Below are 22737 nucleotides of genomic sequence, written 5' to 3'. Positions count from 1 at the left end.
CCCACTGGGAGACCTGGCAGTCCTCTCTGCATGTCTGATTCTCTGTCATCTTCTCATCCACATCCCTCACCCTCTGGTTTTTCCATGCCACACCAAGACCACAGTTTCCAGCATGGCACAAGGGTTCAAAGGGCACATTATTCATTCAGCCCTAGAATGAATAATGAGCCTGAAATCTCAGTTGGAGTTCCAAAATTCCTGGGACATGACTAAGCTTAGGTGAGAGGGGTACTCTCTACTCAATTGACTCTAAAGGAAATTATCAGAATAGTACTGGAAATGAAGTAAAATCATGGGTACCATGTTAGACCAATCTGGCCAAATCAATGATTGCAAATGTTGTGAAGAATTATCAAATGTTTTACTAAGATGATTATACAAAAACCTTTAAAAATTCAAATGAAAGAATTACATTTAGTAAAGTGTAAGTTTGGGTCCCTGGGAGTCTGGAGGTTGCCTGCCATACTGGACTGTGATGAAAGCATATTCCTACTGCATGAAGCCAGTGAGATGTTGGGATTATTATTGCAGTTCAGCTACCCTGATACTGCATTACTACTATAATCAACAGGAAAACAAACTAATAAGCTCCTTCCAAAATGCAAAACTTCAATAGTGGCCCATGGTCTACAGAATGAAGTCCTCAAGATGACATACATGGTCTTCTTCCATGACCTAATCCCATGCACTTCACATTCTGAAAGTCTCATTGACTCTCCTAAATGTTTTCCAAAGAACCTAGACCTGTTTTTCTCCCTCACACTACTGATCCCAATGTATTGTAATGAGTTGTTTGCTGTCCCTCTCTTTTCCTAGATTGTGAGTCTCCACGACGGCAGTGGCTTTTTTTCTTCTTTGCAGATATATCTTCAACACAATATCATATGTTTTTATTTTATGGGCATATAAAAGATGCTGAATGAATAATGTGCTCCTAAATGTTCACAGCTCCCTGAAAATTCATGTAATTTTAGAGCCTGGAAAGTAGGAAAAACCAATTCTCATTTTATTGAAACATATTGTCTTCTAAAATTGTTAATTCCTGAATACCCAACTCACTGACTTAAAGTTCTGACAATATTACTGAAATGAAATGAAAAGCCATGAGTAAATAATATCCTTTTGAATTAGAATTGGTTTCTAGACCAAATCCTTTAAGAGTTGGAAGCTTTAAAAACTCTGACCTCCTAAAGTCAGAATTGAAATTTTTTGTCTTAGGAATTTGAGGTGAAATGAATCACAGGTATTTTATTAAATGGGGGTGGATTCTGAATTATTTCAGAGAGGAAGCAACCTTAGAAACATAAAAATCATCATTATTAACTCAAAATGTTCCACTTGTGAGGGGGGCATTCTCAGGGAAGCACAGTTATTTTATGTTCCTTGGAAACTTTAGGCTTTGATTGCCTTTCCATCAAAAATAAAAGCATTTTATATTAAACAACATCATTCAAGGTTGAGGCTTAAATGTTACTTTAATAGTATCCACAAAGAATCTGGTTTAGTTATTAAAATGACTTATTTTTATTTAAAGAAAAAATCTGTGATTTTACTCATTGTATATATAGAAGTGAATTTTTAAAAAATAGTTTCTTCTTTTATGTGGATTCTCTTAAGATTTGAAGAACCAAACTATTCTTTGGTTTTATTATACGGGAAAAACAACACGCAGTCTAGTTAAACAACTTTGTGATATTTATATTCCATTGCACAGATATGGGTTATACAAATTAGTAACACAAGTTATTTCTTAAATTCCAAACATTTTCTAAAATATTATTACAGCAGATGCCTAGGATATTAAAACATAAAGGTGGAAATCATTCTCTAAATAGTTAAATATGATACTGAAAATACTGCACATTTTAATTAGAGGAAAATTAAAATGTGTGCTCAAATGCGCTAACAAACTAGGTAGCAGGGCAACTAACAACTACAAATAAGTCACTGTGGTCCATTTTTACGTATGCATATATATGATTATTCTCTAGATAATCCGTCTTCTTGAAAATGCTAATAAAACATAAAAATCCAGATAAATGATTTAAAGAAATTGTAATTCTTCCTACTACCTAAGGTGACATGTACTATTATCTATGACTTCATACAGTTACTAATTCAAATATAAAAGACACCACACTTCGAAAGAAAAAAATTTTAAGGTAATGGTTTTAATTGAATTAATGAGATGAAAAGATAGTAAAGCCCTGTTTGCTACTTACATGAAAGAAGACTTTAAAAAATAATCACTGCACAAAATGTAAAGGGTGGGGTTACGCTGTGATATTAATTTTCCTCAATAATGTTTTTCTTGACTGTTCAAGAACAAATTAAAGTTTCCACGGCAAATTTGTTTTCAAAATGCCGAATTGCGAAACAATTGCTGGCTTCACGTTTCTGAATACCTGTTCGAGAGGGAAAAAAGTTTTTTAAAATTTTGATTCTTTAATAATAAATATTCACATAATTTTTATAGTTATTATTTAGACATATAGAAGTATTTCACTCTATATTCCACAAAAACTTCTACAGTTTGAATGTTTACACTGAAGAAAAGTAATTTTTCTCCCTTTTCTGAACCAAGTATTAATATCTTGACAGATCACAGCAACATTAATAATGCTATCCAGACTGCTTACAAATTCATGAACTTGAAGGTATTGAAAATGTTCTGTATCTTGACTATGGTGGTGCTTGCAAGACCATGTGTATCTTTGTGGAAACTCAGAGTTGCACACTAAAAAGGGTAAATTTCATGGCACATGTCAGGCTGACTTTAAAAAAAATTATGAACCAAGAGAATTTTAAAATGTAAGAAATCAACACAGCAATAAAAAAGAAATCATGTCCTTTGCAGCAATATGGATACAGCTGGAGGCCATTATCATAAATGAATTAACACAGAAACAGAAAACCAAATGCCTACCTTACAATGCTCTCACTTATAAGTAGGAGCTAAACACTGGGAACTCACTGACATAAAGATGGGAATGATACATACTGAGGACTATAAGGAAGGGAGGGAGGGAGGGAGGAGGTAAGGGTTGAAAAACTACCTATTGGGGAACGCTTTTACACTGTTGGTGGGAGTGTAAATTAGTTCAACCATTGTGGAAGAGAGTGTGGCAATTCCTCAAGGATCTAGAACCAGAAATACCATTTGACCCAGCAATCCCATTACTGGGCATATACACAAAGGATTATAAATCATGCTGCTATAAAGACACATGCACATGTACGTTTACTGTGGCACTACTCACAATAGCAAACTTGGAACCAACCCAAATGTCCATCAAAGATAGACTGGATTAAGAAAATGTGGCACATATGCACCATGGAATTTTATGCAGCCATAAAAAAGGATGAGTTCATGTCCTTTGCAGGGACGTGGATGAAGCTGGAAACCATCATTCTCAGCAAACTATCACAAGATCAGAAAACCAAACACTGCATCTTCTCACTCATAAGTGGGAGGTGAACAATAAGAACACATGGACACAGAGAGGGGAACATCACACACTGGGGCCTGTCGGGAGGTGGGGGCCTAGGGGAGGGATAACATTAGGAGAAATACCTAATTTGGTGACAGGTTGATGGGTGCAGCAAACCACCATGGCACCTGTATACCTATGTAACAAACCTGCATATTGTACACATGTAACTCAGAACTTAAAGTATAATAAAAAAAAGAAAAGAAAAGAAAAACTACCTATTGGGTACTTTGCTCACTACCTGAGTGATGGGATCATCTGTACCCCAAACCTCACATCAGATAATATACCCTTTGTAACAAACCTGCACATGTACCCCTGAATCTAAAATAAAAGTTGGAAAAAAAACAAAAAAAGAAATCAAGCTGGTTTCAGATGACTCAACAGCCGGAGATGAGAGAACAGTATTATTTAAAATGCTAGCAAAAAGCCAGGAAAGCACTTTTACTGGGTGACACAATTCCAAAGAAATCACACCACAGTGTATCTGAATGGCACTTCTTACTTTCCACAGCTGCCACATGTACTTTCTTTTTATTTTCACAATGCTCTTAAAAGGAAATGGGGAGATACTGTAATTCTTATATTTCAGGTGAGAAAATAAAAGTTAAATGATTTGGCAAAGCCACAACACTAGTTGTATCAATGCTCTTAGTTCTTCACCCAAATTCCTTTCCAACTACCCTGACAGTGATTATTCCCAATATGATCCAAAAGGCAAACAGCCTGCTTGGAATCCAGATCCCTGAAAACACAGCTGAAGAGCTGGTCCCAAGAGACCCTCTGGATAATAAAAACCCTTTCAGTATGGCTGAACCAAAGTGGTAGGATGGGAAGTTGGACAGGGTGACTAACTAGATGGAAAATGAGGTACCAGCATCTCAAGGCAATGACATTTCACATTGACCTTTTCTCTCCACCTGAAAAGAGTGGACTTACTAAATGGAATTAAGATAATTCTATAGAAACCTGGAAATATTATATAACGACACAATATTACCTCACTCATGGCAGGTATATTGGTAACAATGACTAGGCTTCACCTAAATCTAGTTTAATGCAATGAACTTTTCTGCCCAACACTTTAATATTTAAAAAGTATTACCTTTAATAGTTTCTCTGCGTTGCAGTTTGTAAGTTTCCTTGTCATGACACAGTCGATAAATAAAGAAACCCAGGTGATCAATGTTTTCAATGCGATCAGTAATAACCATGTGCTCATGAATCAGATAGGACTGAGGCAAATAGGTTCCAGCCTACATTCAGAAAAGAATACATGACATGACTATCTCAGAACATACACTGAGTAGACTAGAGAAACAAGACAAAATTCTTACACATTATGGTATGGAACAGGTTGCCAAACTACTACCCACCATCTGTTTGTTTTATGTTCTCACTATGTTGTCCAGGCTGGTCTCAAATTCCTGGCCTCAAGCGATCCTCCCACCTAGGTCTCCCAAAGTCCTGGGATTACAGGCATGAGCCACCGCCCCCGGCTTGTTTTTATAAGTAGAATTTTTTTTGGAATATAGTCATGTTCATCTGTTTTACGTATTGTCTATGGCACCAGAATTAAGTAGTTGGCAAATATTTACTCCCTGGCTCTTTAGGAAAACTTAAAACATTATTTGAGAAATTTATTTCAATTTCAAGATATAAAACATTAAAAACAAAAACCATGAGTATTAGTTCCTCTTTGAAAATTCTTAACTACAGTCTGATAAAATGGGCTCCTATAGGGCTAATTTCTCAACAGGGAATTCCAAAACACTATGAAGGCATCATTCATCAAAAACAGTCAACATTCTTATACCTTGATGTTAATAAGTAACTCCAGTAGGTTTCTGGGTGGCATAACAATGGAAGTGTTCAGAGGGATCACATAGCACTTATCCAGGTTAAGATCTAAATAGGCTGTAAGTTTCTGGGAAGAAAAAGATACAGTGTAGTTACAGTAATACTTGCAAAAACAGGCAGCAACTGGATTTTTAAGAATAATTTGTATCATTAAAATGAATTGGCTTTAGAATGTATAAATCACTTGCATTTCAACAAATTCAGAATTTGGCTGGATAAAGTTGGAAGTGGGAATGGGAGAGGAAAAAATATTGCTACCAGTAAATAAAATGCTCATCGAGGGTATATTTCTATAATAAGTAATAATACCTATTCAAATTAACTGCAAATACTTATTATATAATTAAGCAATTTAACTTCCTCACTTATAAGCTCAAATGCCCTCTAAGGTTATCTGTCCATTGTATGTAAAGATTAAATTTTCTCATATGTATCTTGAATACTACCATCCTTAGAACATTAGAAAAACAGTCATTTAAATGATTTTGTGTTCTGTGGTTCAAATGAGAAACGCTGGTTGAGAAAGACTATCTCATAGAACGGTTTTTAAGAATAACTTAAATCAAATAATGTCAACATTTTGATTCCTAAGAGCTCAGTAAGTGTTAACTATTATTATTTACTATTTGCTTTGGAAGTTTATTTCCTTGAAATAAGTAAATTTTCAAACTGGTTTATAAACATCCATCAGATGTATTTATCAGGCACGAAATGTTTGCAAAGCTAACTTCAGTAATATATTCGAGTGTTCAAAATGGCAAGCCTACAGAGAGACATAAAAATCACAGGTGATACATGAACTTCTGAATCTCTGAATCCTGATTTGAAAAAACAAAAAATTCTTGGGACAAAAATTGGGGAAATGTAAACATAAACAGAAATGTAAACATATTAAATACAGTAGTCCCTCTTATCTGAGGTTGTGCTTCTCGAGTTTCAGTTACCTTTAGTTAACTACAGTCCACAAATACCTAGGTGAGTACAGCATAATAAAATATTTTGAGAAACCACCTTCACATAACTTTTATTATAGTATTTTGTTATAACTGTTTTATTATTATTGTCGTTAATCTATTACTGTGGCTAATTTGTAAATTAAATTTTAACATATGTATATACGTACACTAACAGGAAAAAACATAGTATATACAGGGTTTGGTACTATATGCAGTTTCAGACATCCACTGGGGGTCTTGGCATGTATCCCCCACGGATAAGGGGGGACTACTGTCCTATAAGATCATGTTAATTTTCTTAGATGTGATAATTATGTGGTTACGTAGGAGGACAACTCATTCTTGAGAGATAATAGCATAAGTACTTATGTCAAATGACAGAAAAAGAGATGAAGCAAATATGGCAATATTTGGAACAAAGCGGAGGATTCTGGGTATTCAACTTTTCTGCATTACATAAAAATGCTCAAAAGCTGGGGAAAAATATAGAATGAGAACTTTAAAACAGATTAACAAAATTATTGATTTTGAAAATGCTACCAAGAAACAGGAACATAAATTACCTCTTATCTAAGAAAATGTGGGAACATATAAAAAATATTAGTTTGCCAGCAAAGGAGGAACAGTCATGAGGTGGGCTTTAAGAGTAGGTAAGGCAAGGGGAAGGAGAGATAAGATATGAGAAGGCTGCATCAGCAGGGTCTGCTTCAGACAAAGCAGAGCCCACCAAATGCTGACAGTTTATTAAACTAAACTCTAAATATAATAAATTAGCAAATATTGAAATTAAAACTACAAAAAGCATAAACTACAGAACCTGCATTCTTTTCTACAATTCTGGACACTTGGCTCACCTTGTTAAAGTCATGAACAATGTTGGCAGGATCACTATCTGCAAACTCTGGGACAGGCACACTGATAAATTCAACTTCTTCTTCTTCAAAGATTTTAATATTTTCTTCAATTGTCTGGTAGAGAGCAGCTGGGGCATCTGCAGAGGGCTCATTTAAGATGACATCATCTTTGATGTACTTTATTCCACAGTAGTACACGTCATCTGGCTATAGAGAGTTTAAAGACTCATTTCAGCAATTCAGCATGAGACAGGTTTTTAAATAAGCATTACTTAAGCTGCCACCTCTATCTAAACAGCATTTTGCTTGCAAACTCTTGCTTTTAGATGACAAGTCAGACAGTTTAATTACAGAGTTAACATATTCTTTAAGATCAGGTTTTGAAGCACTGTAAAAGAACAGCTTCAGAAGAAAGGCAGCTGGTTTTCCCTTTACTTTTCCTGGTAGGTGAAAATAGAACATAAAAATAATTAGCTATCCAGTAACAAATAAATATAAAGAAACAACAGACCTACTCTACCTGTAAGCAGTTTTTATAGAAGAATATATTCCAAAACTAGTCAAGTTTTTCTGAAAGAATATATTAAAAAGTTTTGATATGGTCTACTAATTAAATGACTTTTTTCTTATTAGCCAAAAAAGGGATAATTTTTCTGAAATTTCTATATGCATATAGGTAGTTCTACTTTTCCCTTTATATCACAATTCAGTGGAAAATATTAGATTACAGCAAATCTTTATGCTACTGTCTCACTTTTACAAAACGAAAAAACAGTACATAAGGTCAGGTGCAGTAACTCATGCCTGTAATCCTAATACTTTGGGGAGAGGAGACCTGAGACAGATGGACTGCTTGAGCCCTGGAGTTCAAGACCAGCCTGGGCAACATGGTGAGACCCTGTCTCCACAAAAAATAAAAAAATTAGCTGGGTATGGTGCCACGCACCTGTAGTCCTAGCTACTACGGGGGAGGTTGAGGCGGGAGGATTGCCTGAGCCCAAGAGGTTGAGGCTACAGTGAGCTGTGATTGCACCACCGCACTCCAGCCTGGATGACAGAGTGAGACCCCATCTCAAAAAAAGCCAAACACACAGTACATGTACACGTGCGCGCGCGCACGCGCGCGCACACACACACACACACACACAACACACACTACACACACAATAAAGACTAAGGGTATACAAAATGTGAATGCACAGGGCCAGGCATGGTGTGTCACGCCTGTAATCCTAGCACTTCGGGAGGCCAAGGTGGGTGGATCGCCTGAGGTCAGGAGTTTGAGACCAGCCTGGCCAACATGGTGAAACCCTGTCTCTACTAAAGGTATAAAAATTAGCCAGGAGTGGTGGCAGGTGCCTGTAATCTCAGCTACTTGGGAGGCTGAGGCAGGAGAATTGCCTGAACCCGGGAGACAGAGGGTGAAGTGAGCCGAGATCGCGCCATTGGACTCCAGTCTGGGCAACAAGAGAGAAACTCTGTCTCAAGAAAAAAAAAAAAGTTAATGCACCAAATGTTATCTCTGGAAAATGGAATTGCGATGATTTTTTCTATACTATATGTATTTCTTGTAAAAAAAAACTGTATTTAAAAAGATGACTAGTATTTTGGTAATGTCTATCAACATGTGATTGATTATCTTGAACAACACAGAAAATGAGCATGAAATTGAGAATGTTTCAAAATTAGTTAAATTATTTTAATAAGTCTAGTTGTCAACTGTTTCTCCAAATTTTGAAACAGCTGAAGTAGTCATAAAACCTTGAAAGTAATTTCCCCTTCAAAACTCCTAAAAAAAAAAAAACTGTGTATTATTGCCAAGAGAAATATATTACAAAATAGATTGTAAATTATAATTAATCACAAGGAAGACCTTTGTCTTAACCCACTGGGATTACTATTAAACACTCAAAGTTATAAACAACTTTCATCCTATGTTATTTCAATATCACTGCTGAAGTCACACAGTTCTTTAGTGAAACCATGACTGGAAAAGAAGCAGAGACATGGTCTTACTGTATTCTGGGCCCAAGGGTACAGCAGGACCATAGGGGAGTCCAAGCTGACTATCAAGTTATGGCCTATCAACATGAAAACATTTGTGGCTGATGTATTTATTCAACTGGCAATTGATAATACTATTCCTCTCAACCCTTAATTATAGTAGGAAAATAAAGGTTAGTAAAATCACCCAATGACCTAAATAAATCCTTTAGTCACCAACATTTCAAGTTACTCTGCTTTTAGTGACTGTGTGTGATGGGCTCAGCAAACATATCATGGAGAGATGTTTAAACACAGCTTTAAAATAGAACTACCACTATGGCTGAAGGTCACAGATAAAAAGTACAAGCTTAGCGCAAGTTGTAAACAATTTTGTAATGCACATCGGGAGAGGCAAAAAAAAATCAGAGACACAAAATAATTTTTCCACTTACTTGAAGTGCAAAATATTTGTACAAGTATGCTCCTCCTAGAATAACACCTGCAAGCATAAATGCTAGTCCAAAGCACATGCACCAACACCAGGCTCTTCTTTGGCCAACTGGTACCACATCATCTGGGTCCTAAAATATGAAAAAGACAGTTAAATATCTTATCTCCAGACAGAATAACAGAAGGCTCAGGACTAGAAAAACCTTAATGATTATCATTTTAATAAATGAAGACACAAAGACCAAAGGAGTTGTGTCTCTCATCAAAATCAACCCAGGAATGATTAAGTGGTAGCTCCAGGGCTCATCTTAATGGTTCTTGGACTGGGACATCGGTCTCTAGGAGAGTTGTCTACTTCTAATCTCAACACCCCACCTGCTAACCCTGCCTCAAGCAATGATACACTCCATAATTTTTACTTTCCATGCACAACTTTTGGTGATATATTCTAAAATTTAATAATTTAGAAGAGGTTATGCTACAACTTAGTCACATAATATGATGATGAGCCTTGTAGATTATAAATCCAGGGCATCTCTCTATCTGATCATTTATGAAATTATGTGTTAGGCCTGCTACAGGTGGTTTATATTTCATACCAGGTATAAAACTATTCTAAACCATCCACAAGAAAAAATTACAGGAAAATAAGGAAAAGAACAAACAATGATACTAAAATTATTTAAACAATTAGAATTTCAAAAAATAGGACAAAATTATATACATAGAAATACATAATCCTATTATGCCACTGCTCTACTCTAAGCCATGGTCTGATAAAATTCCTCACTTTCTTTTAAAGATAGAAGCAGTAGAAAAAAATGAGAACATATTCAATGATAAAAATTTACTGATAAATTCAAGAAACAAAACTAACACAGAATTTTATAGAATTTTCATTTCTATCCACTTAAGAAAACAATTTAGCATTAGAACATTATTTGGGGTCATGACATTCATAATTCCTAGATATTCCCTCCCTATGCCCTTCTAACCTGATCCCTCTAATCTGTCACTTTAGAATTACAGCAAATTTCTGATTTGTACCCAAGTTCATGTGCAAAGAGCTAAGAAAACAAAGATACTTAAATAAGTAGTCACTCAATAAATAGTAAAGACTGCAAAAATTCATAGTATACATGAACAGCCTCTTGAAGTACATGACTCTGTCCTTTACTTGGAAAACCCAATATGGAGTAGGCTTAAGGGAGAAAGCAGACTTCACCTAAACCTATATAATAGGATATAAAATTCGAAAGAAAAACTATGAATGATGCACAAAAACAGGATCGGTCATTGGAACAGCACTCCACAACCTTTTTTGGCACCAGGGACCAGTTTCGTGGAAGACAATTTTTCCACAGACAGACTGAGGGGCATTGGGATATGGTTTCGGGGTGAAACCGTTCCACCTCAGAAGATCACCAGGCATTAGATTCTCATAAGGAGCGCACAACCTAGATCCCTAACATGCACAGTTCACAATAGGGTTTGCGCTCCTAAGAGAATCTAATGCCCCCGCTGATCTGAGAGGAGGCAGAGCTCAGGCAGCAATGCTCACTGTGCAGCCAAGTTCCTAGCCAAGACCAGTTCCGGTACTGGTCTGTGGCCTGGCGGTTGGGGACCCCGGTATTAGAACATAGATTTGGTTGAAGCAAGAATTCAGTTACGAATGAAACCTAAGATTGTATGTTTTTAATTCTAAAATGAGGAACTTTAACATGATACAACTGAAAAAGGTCTAATCCCAGATGTTGAAGCAACCAAGAACAATGTGATACGATACAGTGTGTTCCTAGGTTGAGATTTCAAACATAGAATTTAACACTGAACAACAAACACTGTTTATTCTAAGAATCAGTGCATTGCTATGAGAATGTCATGGTTTCTGTAGCACTTGTCAATATACTATGTGTGAAAGACAATGAGTGTATTGCAAGGAAGAAAAGTATGTAATGAGAATAAGTCTGAAGAATTTAGCAAGCCATGTAAGATATCCCAGCTGTGAAAAGAAAGCTACAAGAATTCCATGGAGTCATAAGGTATTATGAAACGTTAATGACGAAGTATACATCTTTTGCTTGAGCCCTTGTCTGACATAAATATCTAAGGAGGTAAGAAATCATTCCTAACATAATTAATTTTAGAGTGGAAGGAGAGTGGGGGGGATGAAAATGACAGATGGAAATAGTTATTTCCAACATTTGGTATCAGCTGCTGGGACAGCCAAATGTGCGCACACACCCACCCCATTTGGCAGGCTTTCTCTTCCAATAGTACATAAGTGAATAGCCAAACAGCACAGGCAGACATCTGTAAAAGAATACGCAGCCCCAACTGGCAAATTGATGACAAGTTTCAAGGCATTGTAATATATCATTTTTAACTGTTCAACAATCATTTTGAGAATAAATTATAAATGTCTACTATGTGCCAAGAGCTGTGCTAGGCACTGGAAATGTATGCTCTGCCAAGAAAGAGACCTGTTAGATCAGTCCGGAAAACAGATAAATATACAAAAAGAAAATCAATATGATACGAACTCTAATAGGAAAATGTACAGAGAGCACATAAGAGGGGATGAGTTTCAGGAAGACTTCCCAAGGGAGAAAATACTTCAGTGGAATGTTAAAGGACAAATACTCATTACCTCAGCAGAAGATAGAATTAAAGGAAATTTTATATATGGCAATGATTTTTCAAAATTTATGGAGCTAAAATGCATGACATTTCCAAGAGCCACATGTGCTTTGGCTGGAGTGCCCAATATGGTGGAGATGAGTATGAGAAATGATGGACAAGAAGCTGGTGCAGGTCACAAAAGACCTTTGTAAACCACGCTAGAGTTTGACTTCTCATGTTCATTCAAAAATCACTTCTCAGCACTATTGAATATTTTTTTAAAATTCAATTTCTTGAGGAATTTCACTTACAAATACTTCACTTATCCACAGGTCAATTTATTCAGCACCTCAACAACGTGAAACGTGGCTTAAGAATCAGGAAATAAACAAGAGTCTTTGGTCAGCCAAATTATAGACCCCAAACCTATGCACCACCATCATGTACTTCATAGAAGAGCTGTTAAATCTTCAAAGTCTATCTAATCTTTGTTCTCTAAATTCCTAATTATCACTTTTCTTTCATGAGAATAATTCACATAAAGATCTTATCTCTCTCTACTAGGCTATAAGATCTTTTGAGTATCCATTCATATTCATTTTGCATTACTGGTAGCTCCAAGCCAAGCTTAGGCTTGGCATTAGCTGGCACTCATATATTTGATGAGTGAATAAAACTTAGATCTTTTTTTTTTTTTGAGATGGAGTCTCGCTCTGTTGCCCAGGCTGGAGTGCAGTGGCGCGATCTCAGCTCACTGAAAGCTCCGCCTCCTGGGTTCACGCCATTCTTCTGCCTCTGTCTCCCGAGTAGCTGAGACTACAGGCGCCCGCCACCACACCCGGCTAATTTTTTGTATTTTTAGTAGAGACAGGGTTTCACCGTGTAGCCAGGATGGTCTCAATCTCCTGACCTCGTGATTCACCCGCCTCGGCCTCCCCAAGTGCTCGGATTACAGGCTTGAGCCACCGTACCCGGCCAATTTAGATCTATTTTTTTAAAAAGCCTGGTTATTTAATTTTTTATGATTCATAAAAGTTATACCAGCAGCCAGCGTGATAATAAGGGAAGGGAGAGATGCGACATAATTCATAACGTAAAACAAACTGTGGCTATTTAGCAAGAGCAGTAGCCTAGTTCAGCATTTATTAAGTAAGGCTTGCTATTTGCAATATACTGTGCTAGATCCTGTGGGAAATCAAATGTGATTAAGACATGGCTCGTACTTTGAGCGATTTATAGTCAAGAATTAACATCACGTATGATAGATAAATGATGTTCCATAATACAATCCGAGTCATGGAGAAGGGATTAAAGTATGCTCAAGATTTAAAAGTTTTTAATCTAAGAGATTTATTAAAAGTGTTTTTAGAGTGATTAAATTTTAACACTTCAAAGAGTAAGCTTTAAAGAAAAAGCCACGTAAGATTTAAGAAGAAAAACCCCAGGACTATCTCAAAATATACAGAAAATGTATTTGACAAAATTCAACTTCCATTAAAAAAAAATCTTTGCAAACTAGCAAAGGGTGAAATTCTTTAACATCAGTAAGGCTAATAATCAAAAGCCTATAGAAAGCCTCATACTTAATGGTGAAACTTTTATACTTCACCATACCCTTTTAATTGAGGAATACAGGAATGCCCACTAAAATTGACTGTTTCCATTGAACACTGTACTAGAGATCCTACAGCAAGTACACAAACAATAAAAAGATTAGGTATTAGAAAAAAGAAAAAACTGTTATTATTTGTAAATAATCTGTCTATGTAGAAAATCTAAGAAAGTCAAATTATTTAAACTAATTAGAGGGTGGCAAGATTTTTAAAGATCAATAATCAAAAATCAACTGAGTCAAAAATTTAGTCATGAATATTTACAGCATCATTATTTATATACTAGCCCCAAACTAGAAACAACCCAAATATCCATCAACTGATGAATAAATTGTGGTATATTCATACCATGAAATAGATAGCAATAAAAAGGAACAAAATAACACACACCAGCGGGACTGAATCTCAAAAACATGCTAAGTGAAAGAAGTTTAGCACAAAAGATTACTCACTATATGATCACATCTTTATCAAATTCTAGAAAAGGCAAAACCATAATGACAAAAGCAGCTTACTGGCTGGGGAAGGGGAGACTGACTACAAACAGGCATGAGGAAACTAATTACTTGGGTGATGGAAAATTTTCGTATCTTGATTGTTGGGGTGGATATATGACTTTATACAATTACCATAAATTCAATCAAATTGTACACATAAAATGCAGGAGTTTTATTCCATGTAAATTATATTTTGATATGGAGGGTGGGGAAGAAATCAACTGAGTTCCTGTCTACCAGGCAATAAAAGAATGTCTAACACCAAGTGCTAGAAAAAGTGTTTAACAAAGGGAACTTGGGAACTTCCACTCAATTGACAGAAATTTAGGTCCAACTGCTTTGGAGAACAAGTTGGCAGTATCTAATAAACATACATCAAGCTTGTCCAACCCGTGGCCCATGGCCGTGTGTGGCCCAGGACAGATTTGAATGTGGCCCAACAGAAATTCACAAACTTTCTTAAACCATTATGACTTTTTTTGTGATTTTTTTTCCCAGCTCATCAACTATTGTTAGTGTATTTTATGTGTGGCTCAAGACAATTCTTCTTCCAATGTGGCCCAGGAAAGCCAAAAGATTGGACACCTCTGACATACATTTATCTTATGACCTAGCAATTCCATTCCTAGGTATAAATCCTGGATAAACTTTTGAATATGTAAGGAAATATGTCCAAGAATATACACTACATTGTCAGCAACAAAAAAAAAATTCGAAATAAATTATTATAGATGCATATAATACTGCTAAAAAGATTCAACTAGTGACCAGGCCCAGTGGCTCGTGCCTATACTCTCAGCACTTTGGGAGGCAGAGGCAGGAGGACTGCTCAAGCCCAGGAGTTCCAGACCAGCCTGGGCAACATAGCAAGATCCTATCTCTTTTAAAAAATAAAAATTAAAAAAAAAAAGTACTAGCACTGCTGATTTTTAGATAAGCCTAAGAAACATAATTGCTGACCCCCCCAAAAAAGGCACGTTGCACAACATATAACACCACATATTTAAGTGTTATGTAAGTATGTGATATTTAAGACTTTCAAAACATATAAAATATACTTCAGGTTCTCTGTATTTTGTGTGCTTGAAATATTTCATAATTTTAAAAAGAAAAAAACCACTAACAAGTAAGAGCTTCTTCACTGGGGTATATAACTTTACCTGGCCTAATTTAAAACAAGTCACCGAGACGTTTCCTCCCTTCTACTGCAATAAAACTGGTGCAACTTGCATCGCGCTTAAAAGGTAACAGAACTCCCACAGGTGCTGTACAATTATCATCTAATTAATCTTCCTAAACCTCAAGTTTTTTAGCCCAGTTTATAAAAGAAGACACTGCAGCACACGCTGGCCTATAACCACCTTGCAACAGTAGATATAGAAAGACCTGGCTTTCAGAAGCACTCTCACTCTGGCACAGTACTAATTTCTAGTTCAAATAAATCTCAGCATTGGATAATAAAATAAAATTACTTAAGAAGTTATATCTTAAACAAAATGAAGGACAAATTCTTTTCTGGTACTTCAATTAGTTAAGAATTAGGTCACCTCAATCAGTTCCCTAAGAGGCTTTAGTAAATGTGCTTCAATTATAAACTTAAATAAAATGTATATTTTTTCATATAATTTCAATTCTGTTCTCAAACTAACAAATCACTTTACATTCTTAGGCACCTCTATTTGAACATTTTTTTACAGGATGACTGAAGCTTTTAAGAGACATTTTTCAAAGTGCTCAGATACAATATTTTACATTTCTGTATCAAATTCAACAACAATGCTTTAGGAATCAGGATAATAACGAGGAAAACAACTCTTAGGGTTAAAAATTATATTATCAAAAAATATATATAAAAAAAAGAACCAATACAATTTATTCAACTCAAAATACACTGAACCTTCAGAAATAGATTTAGTTACTCAGAAACATGCTGGGTAACATAGGTAAATATGGGGGTGCATAGGCCAGCTGCCCACAGATGTGTTGTTTGGCTGGTATAATGCTTTCCAAAACAGCAAAACAGCTGGGACATTAAAAAAATTTAGTGATTCGCACTTTTAAAAACTAGGATTTCCCGGCCAAGCGCAGTGGCTCATGCCTGTAATCCCAGCACTTTGGGAGACTGAGGCAGGTGGATCACAAGGTCAGGAGATCGAGACCATCCTGGCCAACATGGTGAAACCCGTCTCTAATAAAAATACACAAATTAGCTGGGTGTGGTGGCTTGTGCCTGTAATCCCAGCTACTCAGGAGGCTGAGGCACGAGAATCGCTTGAACCCAGGAGGCGGAGGTTGCAGTGAGCCGAGATGATGCCACTGCACTCCAGCCTGGTGACAGAGCGAGACTCCATCTCAAACAAAACAAAACCAAAAACTAAATTTCCCATCAATGTTCTAGTATTTTCAACTTCTCTCTTATCTTTTTTTTCTCTCTACTTGGAGACCAAATATAGGTTTTGAATTCTGATCTTCACTTCCAGCTATGACTGGGTGTACTTCCTTCTGGGATCCTATTTATATTAAATAATCAATCTAAACTACTTCTCCATATAAAGGGTTTTGAGTTCTGGGTTTTGTACACTGGGACATATTCACTTGGTTTCTACATTAGGTTTCTTTCCTCAGTATGAAAGCATCAAAAGGACATGATGTGGTGATCCGCTAATTATTAACTGCACTGATTATCAAATATATCTGGTATATGTAAGACACAAAATCTCTGGCTGAGAAGTTAACAATCCATGGGGACATCAAACATTTGTTTGCATTTTTTCTTATTCACTTAAATCAGTATCTGAATTTTGCTTTTTAATTTGCCTTTTGAAATGAGATTGCTGCTGTCTTGACTGTAGTGAGGAAGTCCACGTGATAAATGTTTGACACACAAAAAGGAAGCAGTTTTCCTAGTGTCTGGCATTACACAGAAAGCTGCTCTCTATATTTGTGAGTACTCTATTTCACAAAGGCCTCTGACCTTTTGTCAATATTAGATTTCATTTAGTTAAGTTAAATTAGTATTTAGAGTCAAAATTGGGAATTATACCAACATGTTATGATTAATGAAGTTATGGAATTATTCTGTACTGGAATTCGAACAGGGGAAGGCTTTAAAAAGGAGAACTTAGGCTGGGTGCAGTGGCTCACGCCTGTAATCCCAACACTTTGGGAGGCTGAAGCGGGTGGATCATGAGGTCAGGAGATCGAGACCATCCTGGCTAACACGGTGAAAACCCATCTCTACTAAAAATACAAAAAATTAGCCGGGGGTGGTGGCAGGCGCCTGTAGTCCCAGCTACTCGGGAGGCTGAGGCAGGAGAATGGCGTGAACCCAGGAGACACAGCTTGCAGTGAGCAGAGACTGCATGCCACTGCACTCCAGCCTGGGCGACAGAGAAAGACTCTGTCTCGAAAAAAAAAAAAAAAGAACTTAAACTACAAGGTCTATAAAACAGATTCCTCATTAACATACTTTTTTGTTAAAAAATCCTGCAATATAAAAGCAGTAATATAGAATGAAAAAAAATTAAAATTTAAAGCCACTGCATAATAATGTAACTACTGTCAGAAATCTATGAAACTTGAACTAAATTATTAGCATCACATAAAACTAGCACAGTTTTAGGTTAAATAAAAATAGGTTGGAACTTGAAAAAAAAAACAACAGGCAGATTATCAATGCAATGCATTTAGAAATGGATCATAACTTAATCACTTTTGTATCAGAGACAAGCAGATTAGTGCAAAGTAGAATATTTATATGAATAATAAGTTTAAAATCTCTTATTCTTTTTTCTACATAGTTTAAAAAATGACCATCATTTCTCTACTGTGTTTATTCAATCTATGCTGAACAGAACTGTAACCATTTTTTTTTTTTTTTTTTGAGACGGAGTCTCGCTGTCACCCAGGCTGGAGTACAGTGGTGCCATCTCAGCTCACTGCAACCTCTGCCTCCCAGGTTCAAGCAATTTTCCTGCCTCAGCCTTCCGAGTAGCTGGGATTACAGGCACATGCCACCAGGCCCAGCTAACTTTTGTATTTTCAGTAGAGACGGGATCTCACCATGTTGGCCAGGCTGGTCTCGAACTCCTGACCTCAAGTGATCCGCCCGCCTCGGCCTCCCAAAGTGCTGGGATTACAGGCATGAGCCACTGCACCCGGCCTTGTATCCATTTTATAAAGTGAAATTTTAGCAGAATTTCAAATTCATATTGGTGAGTAAAAGGCACTGGGATAGCAAAAAGCCTAGATTAGCACAAACAGGTAAATGTTCATAAACAACAGCATTATATACAAATGTTATTTATTGTTAATAATATCCTTTACCGGGATAAATTGGTGAAGACAGATTTTCTCTACCACTGGCTGAATGAAACTCCACATTGTTACCAGTATCAAGTTTCCCTAAAAATTTTAAGCACAATTCGAATGCTCTAATTTTATATAATTCATTATAAAATTCAGTGTCAAGATTAAAGAAAAAAAAGAACAAACCTGTTCTAGACTCACTTTTATACAAATGCTGGCTTTCAATGTCTTTCAACAAGATAATTATACATTCATATTCAAATATGGGTAATTTCATTTAAAATGCAGAACTTTTGGTAAGAAAATTCCAAGTATATTCATCTGAAAGTATAACATAATTTAAATGTGGATAGTTAAGAGAAAATTTCTGTCCAAGTTTGGAATTCTAAATGTTAAACAAGATGACTACTAGAAAAAATAGTTCTAAAGATCAGGAATACTTGTCTCTCTACATGTGAGACGTGCTTTGACCCTATGAGCCCTACTGCCTAGCACTGAAGGCATGTGCAGTAAAAACTCAGTGGTAATATTGAATGTTGCTCCCTTATTCCACCACTCTCCTGGCTCTTGGATCCAGGGGTGTGATTTTCTTCTAAGAATAAATATAGGCATTTAAATAGGTTGTGACTAATTTGGTTTTCATAACTGGTTGGTCTTTCCTAGCTACACAATGTTTCTTGAAAGCTGGGGTGCTTAGCAATTTTTAAATTCCAGGTATAGTACCTGGCTATCCAGTAGGTGCTTCTGAATATATGATCAATACAGTTCTCAGGAATAGATCCCCTATGGAAGTACCATGAAGGTAGTTTAATCCAATACATCATTTACAGATAAATATGAGGCCCAGAGAAGTAAAATTATTTATGTAATATCACAGAGCTAATAAAGTCTGAATATTATCTTGACTCCATGTGCTGCTTAAGGAAGCTGACTCAAACAGCTTAGGCAAATTAACTCTGGTAATAAATGAAGTGACAGACACCATGTCACACTTGGATAATACTCCTTTCTAACCAGAAACCACATAGCCTGATTTTTTTTTATTAAATATATATACTTTTTAATTAATTAATTATTTTTTTTTTTGAGACAGGGTCTTGCTCTGTCACCCCTGCTAGAGTGTAATAGTGCAATCACAGCTCACTGCAGCCTCAACCTCCTGGGCTCAAGTGATCCTCCTACCTCAGCCTCCCGAGTAGCTGGGACCACAGATGTGCACCACCACACATGGCTAATTTTTAAATTTTTTTGTGGAGGTGGAGGTCTCCCTATGTTGCCCAGGCTGGTCTTAAGCAATTCTCCTGCCTCAGCCTCCCAAAGTGCTGGAATTATAGACGTGAGCCACCATGCCCGGCCCACAGCATGAATTTCTACTGTTGTAAAAGGTTTACTTAAATTGACCCACACTAATAAGCCCTACATGTGTGAACTATTACAAAGGCAGTAATATTACTTTTAATATGTTGTCAAAATTAATAGGGCTTTTCTCTGTTGTTCAACAAATTACAAAGGATGGTAGCAAAAAGTATTAAAATCACATACATGTGAACTTAAAACAATAAAGGAAAATAACTAAGGCACACCAGCACATAAGCATTTCAACATAAATGAAAAAGGCAAAATATTAATTACAAAAATGAAACTTTATTAAGTTAGTTGGAGTAATAATGCCACAAAGCAAAACTAGAAAGTTGGTAATGAGTTGCCTCTAAAATTCCTCATGAAGGAGACAATCTTGGAACTTTGAAGAGGACGATCAGAGGATGCCTCATCAATCTTTCTAGACCATCCTGTCTGATCTTAAATTAATGTTAATGGTAATTCAGATGGTTTCCATTATTATCCATTATTAATTATCATTAAGTCAATTTTTAATGTAAAAGGAAATATTCTAACAAATCTTTAAAAAGCTATCAAGATAGCTAAGTTGAAGTTCTAATATTGATTTCCAGTGAAATGTTTGTTTACTTCCTCCTGAAAGCTCAATAAAGCGACAGTAAAGGGATAAAACAAATAAACCTTAAGCCACAAAGAATGAAAATGAATGACAGCAGACAAGTCATGTCAATAAAAATGTTGAAAGCTGAAAGCATAAAAGAAAAAAGAAAAAAAAGATATAAGGAGAAAATCATCAGCCTGTAGACAACCAAAGGGGGAAAAAAGTCTTGTACAAACAAGGAATCAGAATGGCATCACATTAGAAGATAATGGAGCAATGCCATCAAAATGCTGAGAGAAAAATGAATGCTAACCTAGAATTTTACACCCAGATAAATTATCAAATATGAGGATGGAATAACGATTCTGAGACACGTAAGACTTTTTAAAAATTTATCTTTTTCTTCAGATTTATGAAACTGTAGATCTAGCGTGTGATAAAGACAAAGGCAATTCTTCCAAGATGATTATGACTCTCAGGACATTTGTATAAGTGCAACCAGTCTGGAATAGAAAACTAATGAATGATGGGCAAGAAATCATCAAAAAAAAGAAAGAAAGAAAGAAAGAAACTTGGTAAGTTACCTGGTGAGTTTGAAGACACAGAAAGACAATTATACTGCTGTCAGAGTCTGAGGAATGAATGAGCAGTAACTATGTAGAAAATTAAGGAACCCTCTCTCCTGCCCCAAGAAGCATGATCAAATTCAGGGAAAATAAAAAGTTGTTATACAAGAAAGGAAGTAAAATAAAAGTATACTACAATACTCAAATGTAAATAATGTTTATGTTAATTATAATAAAAAACACTAAATATCAATTTAACCAGAAATTACTAGAACAGGAGAAGAGATTATGTGTGCAGTGTGTAAATATTCAGAAAAAGCTAAATATTCACCTTCCATGTAGCTATTATCAACAGGTATTATCTAAAACTGCAAAAAATAAAACAAATGAAAACAAACCATGAAACAGCAGTATAAGCAAATATTTAGAATAGATGTTCTGCAAATGTGGTCCAGGAACACACCCGTTCAGGGGGTCCACAAGGTCAAACTTTTTTCATAATAAAACTAAGACTATGTTAGTTTAAATAATAAAACTGTCATTTTCACTTTCATTCTCTCGCTATGTTTATATACAATAAAAATTGTACAGTGCAATTTTCCAGAAGCTAAGCACCATATCACAACAGACTGAATGAAGAAGTTGATAGGAAAATCCGGCTATCTTCTATTAAGCTATTCAGTAAAGGGCACTGCTGAATGTAAAACAATGTTACTGTTAGTCTTCTTAAATCTTTTTGGTTGTTTGGAAATATATATAACCTACATAAAGCAAAAGCTCTTTGGGATCCTGAACAATTTTTAAGACTATAAAGGAGTTCTCAGAGCAAAATGTTTAACAACCACTGATTTAGAGAAATAGGGAGTTAAAAGAGAAACATGGAGGGCCAGGTGCTGTGGCTCAGCCTGTAATCCCAGCACTTTGAGAGGCTGAGGTGGGTGGACCACTTGAGGTCAGGAGTTCCAGACCAGCCTGGTCAACATGGTGAAACCCCATCTTTACTAAAAATACAAAAATTAGCTGGGAGTGGTGGTGGGCACCTGTAATCCCAGCTACTCGGGAGACTGAGGCAGGAGAATCACTTGAACCTGGGAGGCGGAGGTTGCAGTGAGCCGAGATCATGCCACTGCACTCGAGCCTGGGTGACAGAGCAAGACTCTGCTGCCCGCCGCACCACGCCCCACTGGGGCAAAAAGTGAGAAACATGGAGTTAAGATCGCCATGTATGGTTGGGCAGGTTGTTTCCAGTACAAGGATGCCAGGCCAAGGGAATCAGTAGGTCTAGAATCCAACTGATGCTCTATTCTCCAAACCACCAGAGAGGGGATCTTTTTCTAAATTGCGCAAAGGCAGAAGAGGGTCTAGTGGTCACCATGGTAATAAAAGACCATAAGAAGCTAATAAGTGAATATGATTGCTTTGAATTAATCTATGGGGAGAAAAATTAGAATAGTGGTTACCTCTAAGGAGAACAAATTGTAAAAGGACACGAGATAACTTTCTGAGTTGATAACAATGTTCCAGCTTGATTGGGAGTTAGAGCCCAGGTATACAGACTTAAAATTATCTAACTGTACACTCATGATCTATGCATT

General features: G+C 36.3%; 1 protein-coding gene across 1 annotated transcript in view; it reads right to left on the bottom strand.

Annotated features, from left to right (window-relative positions):
* Positions 1–1672: 1672 nt before the first annotated feature.
* ITM2B (integral membrane protein 2B) overlaps positions 1673–22737 on the bottom strand; it is a 28698-nt gene continuing 7633 nt past the window's right edge. Inside the window, 5 exon segments of the mRNA NM_001098547.1 lie at positions 1673–2405; positions 4597–4747; positions 5308–5418; positions 7162–7368; positions 9600–9728. Coding sequence (NP_001092017.1) covers positions 2320–2405; positions 4597–4747; positions 5308–5418; positions 7162–7368; positions 9600–9728 — 684 coding nt within the window. The 3' untranslated portion in view covers positions 1673–2319.

Source organism: Pan troglodytes, chromosome 14 (genome assembly GCF_028858775.2).
Source record: "Pan troglodytes isolate AG18354 chromosome 14, NHGRI_mPanTro3-v2.0_pri, whole genome shotgun sequence".
Classification (NCBI taxonomy): Eukaryota; Metazoa; Chordata; class Mammalia; order Primates; family Hominidae; genus Pan; species Pan troglodytes.
Note: the sequence above shows the minus strand (reverse complement) of the source record. Positions and strands in the feature narration are given on the sequence as shown.